General features: G+C 39.4%; 1 protein-coding gene across 1 annotated transcript in view; it reads right to left on the bottom strand.

Annotated features, from left to right (window-relative positions):
* The window catches only part of LOC147434886 (uncharacterized), a 51,715-nt gene that overhangs the window by 29,749 nt on the left and 6,822 nt on the right, over positions 1–15,144 (bottom strand). The window contains exons 5-8 of the mRNA XM_086491277.1: positions 10,746–10,946; positions 9,701–9,882; positions 8,936–9,075; positions 7,813–8,059 (exon numbers count right to left, since the gene is read on the bottom strand). Coding sequence (XP_086347403.1) covers positions 7,813–8,059; positions 8,936–9,075; positions 9,701–9,882; positions 10,746–10,946 — 770 coding nt within the window. The remainder of the gene's footprint in view (positions 1–7,812; positions 8,060–8,935; positions 9,076–9,700; positions 9,883–10,745; positions 10,947–15,144) is intronic.

The following is a 15,144-nucleotide window of genomic DNA, read 5'->3' on the forward strand; positions in this document are numbered from 1 at the left end:
GATGCACCTTTTAACCATATGAATCCATCACTCATTGATGCTTTAGCCCTTGTAGATGAATTTCGGTCACTATGAAAACCCAAAGATTGTTAAAATCCGTGTTTGAAAAAAATAACTTTTGCAATTGTTTTGGTGTTTTAGCCCAATACCTCCCGATCTCAATGTTATTTTTCAACAAAACTATCATTTCCTATCTCACATAGTACTAGGTAGTCTTAAAGTATCTTGCTCCATGGAACTCCAAGGATTGCAACTTGTGGGGTACCAATAATCACAACCTTTAACCCTACAGCCACCTTGTGGCAAGTGTTTACAATAATCCTCATCAATGGTTTGTTTCATTTTTAGAATTTGCTGAGGATTTTCACTTTTTGGACCATATTAGAAGTTTTACTGACCCAAAGTGATTGAAACTTTTCCCAACACCCCAAAATGAACTTGATTTACTGCATTGTGTTGAGATCCAAAAAACGGTGACTTTTGGGCTTTCCCAAAATACAAGGATGTTTAGTAATCTCTTGGCTTAATTAGCTTTCGTAAGGTTATTTAACCACATTCAATCTTGTAATCATCACACTCAACACAAACTCTAGAAAAAAGTCTCAATTAGACCACTTTTTGACTAAAATTTGTCTGATTGTGAAAAGCCTTGAGAAGGATTGTTTCAAACCTAGATTTTCAATATGAAGAAAAAATAGCTTTGCTCTTTTAAGGATTTCAACCTAGTTTGGTTTCAACTTCTCCTTAGTGATAGTTTGAAGATTCAGATGATTACCAAAGCTAGAATTCCCACTATATCCAAGCTCTATTGGTCATTTTTTCTAGTTTGCACTCTTTTGGCATATGTGACCATAAGGCTCATTTCTCGACACCTTTGGGCAGAGATTTGATTTTTACATTACTCCTAGATGCAATATGTATACCAAAGATCCACCCTCTAAATAACTTTTGGGCAAAGATTTGATCTAGTTACCTTACTCCTTGATGCTAAAAGGAATATTTAAAAATTTTAAAGGTAGCAATACTTAAAAAATTGACCAAATTAAGGGATTGCTCCATCTTTCACGATCTCCTAAACAAAAATTTTACATGTTCAACTTTGTAAAGTTTTTGTATGTTGGAATTAGGGTTGCAGAGAAACACACACAGTTTGGAGAAGACGAAGGAAGCTCAAGGCACACAATAGAGAGTGTGTTACTTAGTGTGCAATGGAAAGATAGATAGCCCTAGAGTGATGGGCGTATATACAATGCTCGGGGGAAAAAACCTCCTAAAGAGGGAAAAAGTGCCCCGGCAGTCCTAGTGTGTTCACACACATCACTACCACATGTATATGGTAACAAATCCCCCCTGGAGTGATGCGGTGAACGAGAGCTGGCACATGAGTAAAGGGAAGTGCCATGCTTAGGAAGGACATGATCAGTCCACAAAGGGGAGTAAGCCCAAAGCTTTACGGAAAGCTTCAAGCTTCTCACGAGACAATGCCTTTGTGAAAAGATCTGCAAGGTTGTCCTATGTTGGCACATAAGCCAAGCTGATCTCTCCTGTTAAGAGCCTCTCCCTGACATAGTGGTAATGCACCTCAATGTGCTTTGTGCGAGCATGAAAAACTAGGTTCCTTGTAACTGCCAATGCGCTATGACTGTCAGTATAGATAGTGTTGGCGGTGTCCTGTCCAACACCCAAATCAGCCATAAGGCGTCTAAGCCATACACACTCAACCGTAGCTGTGAAGACTACCCTGTACTCAGCCTCACAACTCGAAGTGGCCACAGTAGGTTGCGTCTTGCTCAACCATGATATACATGAACTGCCAAGCATGAAACAAAAACCACTTGTGGACACTCGCGTGTCAAAACAACCAACCCAATCTAAGTCTGAAAAAGCATGTAAGTCTGGCGGCAATGATCCCCCCTTGGGATAAAAAAGGCCAAGATGTAAAGTGCCACTAAGGTAGCAGAAAATCCTCTTGGCAGCCTGCCAATGCTTAGACCCTGGGCTATGCATAAATCTGCTGACCTGTGAGACTGCAAACTGAATATCCGGCCTTGCATACATAAATGTGGCAGCCAACAGCAATTTGATAAAGAGTGACATCCTCAGGATCGCCAGCATCATGTAGACTCAACTTCAAACCTGTTTCCATGGGAGTGGCAATAGGTTTGCAATCCTCAAGTCCAAACTTACATAGCAATGTCTCTATGTAACTTTTCTGACACAAGGCAATACCACCATCACACTACTTAAACTGTATACCCAAGTAATGATGCAACAGCCCCAAATCTTTCATCTTGAAAGTAGCATTCAAATCAGCCTTAAATTCAGCAATATGTCTCTCATTTGGTCCAGTGATCAACAAATCATCAACATAAGAACCACAATGAGAAGTTCATCACCCTCACGCTTTACATACAATGTGCTTTCTGTTGGACTATTACGAAAGCCTCGTTTAACCAAATGAGTGTCAACTTTCTCATACCAAGCACGAGGAGATTGCTTCAACCCATACAAAGCCTTCTTACATCTACACACTTTGTCCTCTTGTCCTTTTATGACAAAACCGCGAGGCTGCGTTACATAAACTTCCTCAAATATGTCACCATTCAAGAAAGCAGTAACAATGTCTCATTGATGTACATCCCAACCAAAATGAGCTACCAATGCACATAGAAAACGCACGGTAGTCATACGACAAGTGGGAGCAAAAGTCTCTTCATAATCAATGCCTTTTTGCTATGCATAACCCTTTGCAACAAGTCGAGCCTTATGGCGATCGATCTCACCATCCGGCTTGCGTTTTAACTTGTAAACCCACTTTGTACCAATGGCCTTTTTGCCAGGAGGCAAATCACATAAAGTCCATGTGTCATTTTCTATAAGTGCATCATATTCTGATTGCATGGCAGCCATCCAATTTTCTCAATTCTGTGCTTCATCAAAAGACAGAGGCTCCTCAACATCATGTAAACTAGATACAGCCAAAGCATAACAATCTGATGCATAATATGCATGGCGAGAGCCTGAACGAGTATGATTAGACAAAGGGGCATCCAATTTACTGTCATGCAAAGTGTGCACCAGCCATTTTGGCATACCTCTAGCCTGCTCATTTTCAGCCCTTTCCTCATCAAGTACATCATGTACATCTGCATCAGTAATAGGCTGATCTACAATATTTTCAGAAACCCCCATAGGCTGTACATTTGCTTCATTGGAACTTACATTCGTATTTCCACCACTGAAAAGAGGCAACAAAGTGTCATAAATGTCCTGTGAGCTTACATTATTGTCTCTAGTACATGATAGCAAGGGTTGAACGGAATCTTCCACAAACACTACATCCCGAGAAACCAGAATACGTTTTGTTTGCGGATGATACAACCTGTAACCTTTGCTTTCAGCACTATAACCAACAAAAATACATTTGACAGCCTTATCATCCAATTTTCTGCGCTGCACTTGTGGCACCAAAGCATATGCTAAACAGCCAAAAACACGCATGTGCTCAATAGAAGGCTTTCTATCATGCCATGCTTCATATGGAGTAATAGACTGCAAAGCTTTAGTAGGACACCTGTTAAGTACATAAGTGGCACACATGATGGCCTCAAGCCAAAAAGAATGCGGCAAAGCTTAACTTTTGACCGTACATCGTGCCATTTTCGTCAGTGACCTGTTTTTCCTCTCAGCAACACCATTTTGCTTAGGTGTATAAGGCACTGTACATTGGTGTTTTATCCCACGACTAGCCAGAAATGCATTAAATTCATGAGACATGTACTCCCCCCCTCGATAGGAACGGAGGGTGCCCATAGTACATTTCGAGACATTTTCAGCCATAGCCAGAAATTGTTTGAAGCACATAAAAACTTCGGACTTCGCTTAAGCGGAAATACCCATGCCTGCCTAGAGTAATCATCAATGAAAGTCACGAAGTACAGGTAATTTCCCAAGGATGGAGTTTGCATGGGTCCACAAACATCACTATGCACAAGCTGCAACCTGCATGTGGCCCGAACTGAACCATCCTTTGGAAACTTAGAATGCTACATCTTACCCAAAATACAGCCTTCACAAACATGTTTGACAAGTGCTTCAAGAGGCGGCAAAGAAGCAACCATGTCAGATTTCTGCAAACGCAGCAAACTGGCAAAATTCAGATGACCAAAACGTGCATGCCAAAGTTTTGCATCTGAAATAGCCCTTGAATCTGCAACAGCATTTGCAAAATTTTGTCCACACTTGTCATACAAAGTGAGCTTATACAGTCCACGGCACAAAAGGCCAGATGCAACAATTTCATCACCAAAATTGAGATCATGAACTGTACATCTGTCATCCACAAATTTGACTACAAGTCCAAGTCTAGCAAGTGCGGATACAGACAAGATAATATTCTTGATCCCAGGTACATAAAGTGCATCGACAAGTGTGACGGAACTGCCATTAGCAGCAGTGAGCACAATCTTTCCAACTCCCTGAACTGGATAAGAGGCATTGTTGGCACAAGTAACTGAATTCCATGAGGGACAGACTCGAGAGAGGTAACCAATTCACGATGTGAGGTAATGTGCTTTTTAGCACCACTGTCGAAATACCACACATGTGAATCTATAGCAACTACCAAGCATGCATCATGGACAGCAGGATTGTAAGTGCACTCTGCGCTAAAAGCCCATTCTGCATCAACATCAGCAACACAGTCTCCTTTCACAGAAGACTCAACAATGGCTGCATTTGTAGTGGAACCAGCATTTGCAGTGGAACCACCCTCTTTCTTCTTAGCCTCTTTGGCCTTCAACTTAGGACACGACTTGATCAAGTGATCATTGGCCTTACAATAATGGCATCGCATCTTCTTTTTGCCCTTACCACCAGAATTTCCAAACGAATTGCTGCCAGCAGAAGCATTAGGAACAGAATTTTTGCCACTCGCAGTAGAACCATAAGAAGTGGCTGCATTGCTGTTACCACCCTTTCTTTGAGAAGCAATAAAAGCCTGTTCAATTGCACGCTATCTAGTCCTGTTTTTTCTGGAAAGTGACTCTTGCAACAGCAATGTGCATAATGCATCAAACTTGACAACTTCTGGATTTCCTTGGGTCATAAGTCTCCAAGTACTAGAAAAAGTCAGGTAAGAATCTGGTAAGGCATCAAGAACAGTCTGCACAAGGGAACTGTCTGAAATAACTTCACCTGCAAAAATAAGTTACTCATTGATATCCTTGGTACTAGCAAGGAAAGTGTCCATATCATCTTCCTCATGCATAATCTTCGACTCCAGCTCTTTACACAGCAAAGCAATTTTAGCCTCATTGCGGCTTGCATAAAGACCTGCTAGAATATCCCAAGCCTGTTTTGCAGATTTTGCTGAACGTATGTCAGGAACAATGGTGTGCTTCATAGACAACGCAATCAATGCATGAGCCTGCGCATCCTTAACATCCCAACGAGCTTGTTGTGTCGTAGGCAAAACAACTCTAACAGCTGCAATCCTTGCAGCAAGACCTGCAACATCCTCAACATCACCTACATCCTCAGAACCAGGACGTACATCAATGCCCTGCACAATGTTCCAAACACCCTTTGACACAAGAACATGTTGCATCATATAAGCCCACATAGGGTAGTTGTCCCCATCCAACCTGTCCTCAGCAGCAAACATCTTGAACACATCTGTGTTGTTGTTGTCAGCCATGGTAAATGTTGTACCTGATGTGAAAACTGCCCGAAAATAGGAGAAACGGAGCGGGAACAACCTATGCTATATAGCACAAACCGTAGAAGACTATAAGGAACCTGTTATGCAGAAAACGACACTGACAGAAATTATGCACAAAATGACGAAATAGCCTGTGCAGTACTGCCTGTAGTGGAAACGGAGGCCGAAATGAGCCCAAATCGAAAATCTGAGCAGACCTAGCTCTACGAGCTGTCCCGAAGTATTGAAATCAAAGAAAGTGAGCAGGCGTATACTAGAGCAGCTGGCGACTAAGCCCAGGAGGACGCAACCTGCTCTGATACCAATTGTTGGAATTAAGGTTGCAGAGAAACACACACAGCTTGGAGAAGACGAAGGAAGCTCAAGGCACACAATAGAGAGTGTGTTACTTAGTGTGCAATGGAAAGATAAATAGCCCTAGAGTGATGGGCTATATACAATGCTCGGAGGAAAAAACCTCCTAAAGAGGAACAAAGTGCCCCGGCGGTCCTAGTGCGTTCACACACATCACTACCACAGGTATATGGTAACATTGAAACCCTCTAAGTGGCATACCAACACATCCCATAATATACAAAAACGACCAACTACCAAATGTCTAGCAGAGACCCTAATGATGTTACCACCCCCTCAATCATCACATAAGTATGAAATGAGGGTGTAGCGTTCTAGAGTTCTCTAGAGTACTTGAGAAAAATACCAATGATTCTTTGCATCTAGTTTTTTGTCCTTAAAAATAGCACCAATGTTAGCAAGTTATTGCAATGATGGGTGATGTAGCATGGCCATTTAATCATATCAATGCTCTAATATTAGACCCAATCAAGACTCAATATGCAGCATAATTGGATCAGTAAGTGTTTTTAGTAACAGTAAGACTCACCATATGTATCAATAATATAGTCAAAATTTGAAAATTCTATCAATTAAGATGCAGATACAAATAAGTCTCAAAAAGGTCCTATTGGCAAGCATGAAATGGACTAGTCTCAAAACATATAGGTGCCGAATACTAGAATCCAAGTACAACCACATTAAAAGAGTTGACTACGCTAACCTTCCCTATTCAGTATGTTAATTGATCCTTCCTCTAGATCACTCAATCTCCTTCTATGCTCACTATTCCACTTCCCTAATCCAAGAGAAAGCAAGTCAAATTGAGATTAATTGCAAAATTAAGAAGAGGAATTCAGTAAACCACGTTTAGCATTAAAACATCAAAATTTACTCAAATTACACATTGTGAGCTCTTATTTGTAGAGCGTACTACTTGTCTAGTTGGATAAGATAAGTATTCTTGTACAAAACATCTTAATTGACTTATATATACCTAAGTTTTGGCCAAAATGTACGAACTTTCTAGGTACAAACCCAAAACTTATAGCCCAACTTATTAAAAATCAGATATTCAAAAGGATTACCATCAATCCTATGCTTTTGAAACAATTACAGTGATTTTGGGATGTGTCAAAGTAGCTCAAAAGCATCCATATGTGCTGCGAGCATAATTGGTCCCCAACATCTTGTGTGCGGCTAGTGTCCGCTCACACCATCTCAGCATATTAGCCTGTAGATTGTGCCATAAGTAAGCTAATTGCTAGCTATGCATTAGTAATCGTCCATGGAAGTTCCCGGTATTATTCCGGCCTCAAAATTAGAGCTATTTCCAACTCATCGGTGCACTATTTAAACAGGTTTGATCATAGTAATTTGTTAGATTAGGTCTATCATGTGAGCATTGATGGTTGGAAGGTAGGAACCCAAGGGACATAATATTGGGATGTGGGTCGAGAAATATACTAGGCCCGAGGGTCACAAAGAGCCAACATATTCTCAAACTATTCTTTGGATAATTGTGAATTATTTGTGTAGCAGCACTTTAGCCATGTATCTAGTACCTTCTAGATTGTGATGTACGCTCTCGTGTACGCTCCATCGTGGGGGTGCATGGGTGAAATTTTTTCTTTCGAATAGAAGAATCTTGAGTCTTTTTCCATTTTATTGTGCTCTATTCTACTCTGTCATGCCCTACAAATTATACATTTATAATTAAAAGGGATAAGAATTTTTTTGTAAATCAATGCACTCACCTTAAAGAGCTCCAAAGTACTCAAGGAGCGCAAATGAGTAGGTTTCACGTTTTTGCACCATTCTATCATGCCCTTCAAAAACTCTTGCCATGAAATAGTGTTGCTATTGTTTGTATCAAGACGATGCATAAAATGATCCACCACATGCTCATTAATTCTCTCCTTGAAGGAAGCAACGGCTAGCATGACACGAACTTCATCTCGTGTTAGGCTACCATCATTATCCACATCCAAAAGGTCAAAAACTCTGTTGTGAAAAGTGTAAAAATATTGTTAGTGATACGTTTACCAAAAGCAAAGTGTGAAAATTGATGTCTGTGAGTTGAGTTGAGGAATCAAGAGGCAAGCATCTCCCCCCACACACACACATACATACATACATACATATAAATAGATACATACATGTCTGTGTGTTTGTGTGTGTGTGACACAGATGAATGTATGTAATAGATAGATACATACATGTACGTGTGTGTGTGGGTGATAAACATGAATGTATGTATGTATGTATGTGTGCATGTCTCTCTCTCTCTCTCTCTCTCTCTCTCTCTCTCTCTCTCTCTCTCTCTCTATATATATATATATATATATATATATATATATATATAGATGCATCCATAAAGTCATGATTGCAAAAATACTAAAGACATAAAAAACAAAAAGGAGTTGCCCATCTTGCCACCCAACTTTGTATAAAATGGTACCTTGAATCACAATATTTTGTTTGAATTTTCTCAAATATATCATTCTTTTTCTACACTGTTAGTTTTATAGTGCTCAATTTTTTATGAATTTATTCTAAAGTTGATGAGAATTCTCTGTAAAATGATTGTGCCACCTATCATTATTCACACTTTTTGTGTGGATATCCTCTCTTCTTTCTACATCATTGTTGGTTTTACGAGCTTAGTTTGTGTGCGTGGCACGTGTGTGTGTGTGTGTGTGTGTGTGTGTGTGTGTGTGTGTGTGTGTGTACCTTTTCCATTGAAGAAGTTGATAAGAATTTTTTCTTGCAAAACTATGTAGTTACTTTCTTTTGATGTAAATTAATTTTGGTTTTAAGCTTTGAATTGTATGGGGATTTTATTTAAAGATTTGTATAGTTTCCTTGCTAGGTACAAACCTTTTCAAAATATGTTCATTTACTTCTCCACGATGACCAACAATGTTTCCCTCTCGTTGGCTAAATTTTATGACATTGAACGTTATGAGGTTTTGAAGTGCTTTTAGCTTTTTCCTCTTTTTGAAGCTTGGTACCATCACCTGTGTCACAAGCAAAATTCATTAAATAAATAGTTATTAGCGTTCTTTGAATTTGATGATCAAGTATTATGTGTGTGTATTCCCTTTTTAAGCTTCCTACATTGCTTAGCAAGCTACAATGCCTTTGAAACAATCCTCTCTCTCTCTCTCTCTCTCTCTCTCTCTCTCTCTCGGGCAAGAATTTTAGTACAGTATGCAATCGTGCATCTAACTTGAAAAAGGTCATTTAAATGAATATTAAAGCTTATATTCTAAAACATAATATTTTTTTGTGATAAGGTTTTTTTTAAGAAGCTCAAAGATGCTTGTAATTTGTTGGCCTTCCATATCCAATGAACAACTCATCATAGCCTTTATGTCTGGTTGTACCCTCACTATCTCACACGGGCATTTTAGGAGGGGATCAATGGCCCATGTTTATTACGGGGATTAGGTGCGATCTGAGCCATCTGATCCGTTTCTTGTAAATTCGAGAAAACGAGTAAATTCGGGTGCACCAAAACATGTAAATTCGGGTGGCCGGAGACATTTTTAACTTTCCAACCAATAACAAATGGATAGGTTAAAGTTTTTAAGCAAGCAGTGGATAAAAGCAAAAGCATCTAAAAAGATATTCTTCACATACTTGGTAGATGCAATAAATGAGAAGGCCACCAATCGATAAGATGCATGCAATAAGGACACCAATGTGGTTGGTTGGAGAGGCATGGAAAATGTGAGGTATTTGCGCAACCAAATAAGGTATAATAGAAATACACATGATCCCTGCTGAAATGCGAGTCCATTTATCAAGCTCAGCTCCTGTACCTACAAGATCACCCCAAACAAAAATGAGAGATAATAGCTAAATTCATAGATTATTAGCTATAATTTCTTTTTAAATGCATTTTTTCTGTTATTGAGTTGCTTCGAGAGGACATGTAGTCCCCCACTCATATAATTGTATTTAGAGTATTTTTTGAAGGCACACCAAGTTTTGGACAGACTCTCACAATAATTCTCACATTGTGACTTACCGGCCTCAACATCATGAGCTTCTGTGAGGGAGGGGGCCGGCGGTCCCCTGCCCCCAATCGTACCTAGCTAGGTGTGTGGTGCCTCTCGAGTAGAAGCTCATGATGTTATGCACTGTACGAAAAGCACCGAAATCTTCTTGTGAGGGTATCTCACCTATGAAAAATGGGCATAATATCCACAAACGAGTAATGTGGCCAGAAAATGGCTTAGAAAGGGTAATTATTTTATCATAATTTGTGTCATTAGTGGTCTGTTGCTTTTAAAAGATTTCTAGGAATGTTTAGGGTTGGTTGATTCCTTTATAAAGTGTAAATTCTATGTCAAAGCATATTTGCATAGTAAAAGATTTTAGAGTGGATTCTCGATTTCCTTTCTTCGATGTGATGCGGGCATGCATGGGCAAGGTGACAGATCCCTATGTATGGTGGCTCCCCTTCATAGGCCCTCCCCTTCCATCTTAGTGTATCTGGGTGGCTCCGTGTAAAGCCGAACACTAGTAATCTTGTTGACTCCATGGCCCGGTGTGAGCATGGTACCAATGTAATTCTTTTTGGGTGATTTTATATATCTAACTCAATTCGTGTGAGTATTGCAAAAATAAAAATAAAAAATAGGGTGGACTTCAAACACACGGATTGAAATAATCTTCTTACCAAAGAGGCTGAATTTTTTGTGTAATTGCTTGTCAATTGCATGGACTTTTCCATTGACGTCCTTTTGTAGATCACACCTTCCAATGATAAGACATAATCCCCAAAGGAGGGTTAGAAGCATCACATTAGAGCCTGCTATCAATCCTATCCCCACTAGAACCTCTTCCTGGGCTTCTGCTTTGCTGCCACCAAGACCCGTCACTGCATTTATGTTTAGAAAACTCTTACAAATTCTCTATAAAACTTTCACCTTTACTTGTGACATGAGAAACTTTTGTGCAAAAAGCCAAAATTGGTAATGAAAAAAACGATCTCAACTAAAGTAAAAATAAAACAGGAAGGCAATGATGGTCCTTACTTGTTGAGATTTATGTCTTTGAATGTGTGTTTTTTTTTAATTTCGAAATGACAAAATAACTTCATTTTTAGTTGAAGTACAATAGAAACACAATCATCCACCATCAAGATTCAAGGTCTTTGGGGGGGGGGGGGGGGGGGGGGGTGCTGTCAGGAGATCAGGAGATCCTAACCGTCAATCTAGTGTAAATTAAAGTAAATCAAATCCTGTGCAACTATGCCTAATTGTACTTGTAATGTAGGAAGGAGTATTTTTGTGGCTATTCTAGGAGGAGCTTCATGGAGCAGGGAATGCGCTCTGGGAGGCCCATTCCACAGGTCACGTGAACGGCGGGAGCCGAGAGCGTGCTGTGGAATGGGCTGACCAGAGTCCATTCCCGGCCATCATGCGTCGCTGCCCTTCTGACACGTCAGCAGCAGCGAGAATTACAACAGCTTGTAATTGATGGCACGTCAGCAGCGGGAAATTCCAAGCGGTGGCAGACTTGCTGCAGCCGGTGGCTGAAGCGGAATCAGTGCCCCAGCGATCGTGATGGTTAGAGACTAGTTCTCGGTCCCCCCTTCCTTAGACCTTGATGGTTGGGACAGGTCCTTTACTAGCCTTTCCCTGTAATCACTATGACTGCATGGCATAACGGACCTTTCTCTACACCTTCCAACTTTGTTTCATGTGTTACAGTGCCTAGTAACATCAAGATTCTCGTTAAGACACACTTAATTTCATACACTAAGAAAGTTGTCACTTGTTATGTCTCATTTTAAGGAAATATCAATATGGAAATTCTCGGTGATACAATCATGAATTATTTGTGCCCTTTTCTCCATACTTTGCATTCAATTTGGTCATTAATCCATTTGACATTGAATTTTCTTCCAAAAACAAAATTTGGTCATTCCTCTTTATACCTAGAGCTTACTTCAGCATCGCAAAGAAAGATAAAGACAAAAAATTGTTTATACATAGCATATAATGTTCATAATTGCACTACTAATAAGTGGTCCTTGGAAAAAGCTTAATTTTTGTGCAATTCAACCTGTAAACTTTAAGAGTGACCTTTAAATTCTAAATTAAGAGGTGAAAAAAATACCAAAAAAGTAGTTTTAAAGCTTTAGATAAAGCCAATCTACCTCTAGCATTGTCCCCTTGAAGATTTTCAAAGTTTTTAGGAAAACAGAAATTCAAGCACTGCTGATAATGTCTGACCTACAAAATAGATCTGATCACGGGAAAGTTCTTATGCTTTTAGGTTAACATACTCCTTAACCCTTAAACTTATGCTATGATCCCATGCTTATACATGTCGTATGTTAGCCATCTCAAGAGCACAATGTATATGAAAACCCCAAGAGTTTGTCCTATGATTGTTAGGATGCTACGTACCCTACATTTAAACCTTGAACATTATTTTGGAACTTTTCTTCAATTATGACCATAGCTACATGTAGATATGCCACATTGTCACTTCGGCAATGCTTTCAGATACTAGGGTAAAGGTGCCAGTGACTGTGCACCTAACAAAAAAGAGGTAATTTTGGGGGGATTTTTCTATTCAATGCAAATCTTAGATATGAAGATATATTTGAATTTGTCTTTTCAAGGCATATTTTTCAAGACTAACATTGATATTTTTTAGAAATTTGTGCAAGTTGGTATTTCAAAATTTTGAAATTTGACTCTAAAGGGGCACTTTTGGTCCAGAACAAGGTCACAAAAAAGTAGGCTCTCAACCAATCACCTTTTAGGATTTGTACTTTTACTGGCACAAGGAATGCTTACTAATGGGCCTCACACACTTGGCCTCTCATGGATGCCTCCTTATTGGTACACTTACCCTATGATTCCTTCTTGAGCATTGGTCCAAAGTGCTTGCTATTGTTAGTTGCATTAGTTTTTTTAGTGACCTTATGGAGCTTATTCAAACCCTACATCTATCAAAATTTTATAGGTCTATCATATTGACAATGTATTAAGTAGCAACCCCATCACTTTATCAAGTTGTATCAAGGTTACCCTTGTGGTTTCCCACGGCCATTTGTGTCTACATATACTTGCTAATAAACTTCACCCTTCAAGCATGTTGTATCATGGTTGTGCAACTATGCATGAGAGAGAGAGAGAGAGAGAGAGAGAGAGAGAGAGAGTCCTTCTTTCAACATTTACACTATCAAGTCCCATAAGGCTTATGAACTCCTAGGAACACATTCAATGAACTTCTACACAGCAAGGGTAAACCAACCATATTTTATCTAGTATCTTCTATCTCTATTTCTATGTGCCTTAACTTTCACCTCTTTATTTCTCTCCATCTTCTCCACAAGGGTTAAGAAAGATTTCTAAGCCATGGCTTTTTTTTAGCATGGCGTTGTGTATGATTTTTAGTTTTATTTATCCACTTTCTATTGGAGAGTATATTGCCAAAAAAGAAAAATCATAAGCCATGGGTAGAATTGTGGTTATTGGTGGACAAAGATCAAACACTCACTTTTCAAGGTCGTTTTTATGATATTGAGAGAATAGGTAGTGCCCTGGTGTAAAGGCCTTTGTGCTCGGTAGATGCCCTGGCTTGGTTTGAGCAGAGCTTGGCTTGTCATTCTTTTTGACTTTTAATATATCACTCACTGTGTGTGAGTATTGCAAAAACAGAAGGCCCTTAAACAAAGTTCCATGTGTACCAATGATAATGTTCCCACTATGGTCTCATTACTATACAAAAAAAAAATTCAACTCAAACCCTCTCCACCTAAACCCAAGTATGAAAATCTTGTGACACCTTGTGGACACCCAAAAAAAGGACTTTGCAGCTAGAGAGGTCCATGCAAAGGTCTAATCAACACCATTACCGATAAGTATGATGGTAAAATGGATGTCATCCTAATTTACTGAACACCGTTGTTAAAGAAGATCCAATACAATAAGTATAATGGTAAAATGTAACCAGTGCTAATTACTCCTCGTTCCATCAATTTGAGTCCTTTTTCATTGCCATATGTAACAGCAATAATGATAAAAGCCCCCTTACTCTTATGCATCTAAATAAAGATGTCATTCTTATGTACCAAGAGTAGATCGATAAGAAGCAAGCTAGCTATGAGAAGCTTGCGATTGAGGAGTTTTCCATTGAGCCTCTTCCCCTACATATATAGTGGCATAAGTTTCAAGAATTTCTCATGGCTTCTTCTTTGCCTAAAGAAAATATAAATGGATTGAAAGAGCATTTTACCTCGTGTTTGCTTGCAATATTTTCTTGGTTCTTTCTTGCTTAGAAAATGTTTCTCAACCTTTGTTGTTCTCTCTTCTTTTTTTTTGGCTGTTTTCGTTTATTTATTTATTTTTTGGTGGTTGGAGAGAGAGAGAGAGAGAGAGAGAGAGAGAGAGAGAGAGAGCTTGGCAGCATGATGGTGTTGTGGGTACTCTTAAGAGAGAGAGAGAGAGAGAGAGAGAGAGAGAGAGAGAGAGCTTGGCACCATGATGATGTTGTGGGTACTCTCTGAAGCTTAAAACTAACCAACACTTGATTGAAGGGTCTTCCAATATGAATGGATGCCCCTCTCTCTCCCTCAATTGATTAATCTCCAACGATTGATATAACAACCCTTGGATTCGTCGCCTTAGCTACTATATCAAGAGCTAATGCACCAAATTTTGGTGCATCTAAGCACAAGTTGAAAATAAAGAAATAGGTTTCTTATTAAGGGCATTGCTAGAAGAATATACCAAAATTGTCAAATCTTCAAAGAGGAAAAGCCATGCCCAAGCTTGGAGGATGTCAACTTGAAAGGAAGAAGAAAGGGCAACCCAATCGGCAAATGCTTATGTCCGTACAAAGTTTAAGTCCAATCAAAATCACATTCACATTCATTATGGTAGGATAAACCATATTGTTTCAAAGTCAAGCCTTGCCTTCATTGTGGCATGACCAAACATACGGCCTCTAGGGTAAAGGGGCCAATAACGAACCGGGGTCCAAAACAGGGCCACCTTTAAAGTAAATAGTAAATATAACCAAAAAATATGAAAATTATGATTGGGATGGCATTGGGA

Source organism: Adiantum capillus-veneris, chromosome 19 (genome assembly GCF_014529385.1).
Source record: "Adiantum capillus-veneris isolate H3 chromosome 19, ASM1452938v2, whole genome shotgun sequence".
Taxonomy (NCBI): Eukaryota; Viridiplantae; Streptophyta; class Polypodiopsida; order Polypodiales; family Pteridaceae; genus Adiantum; species Adiantum capillus-veneris.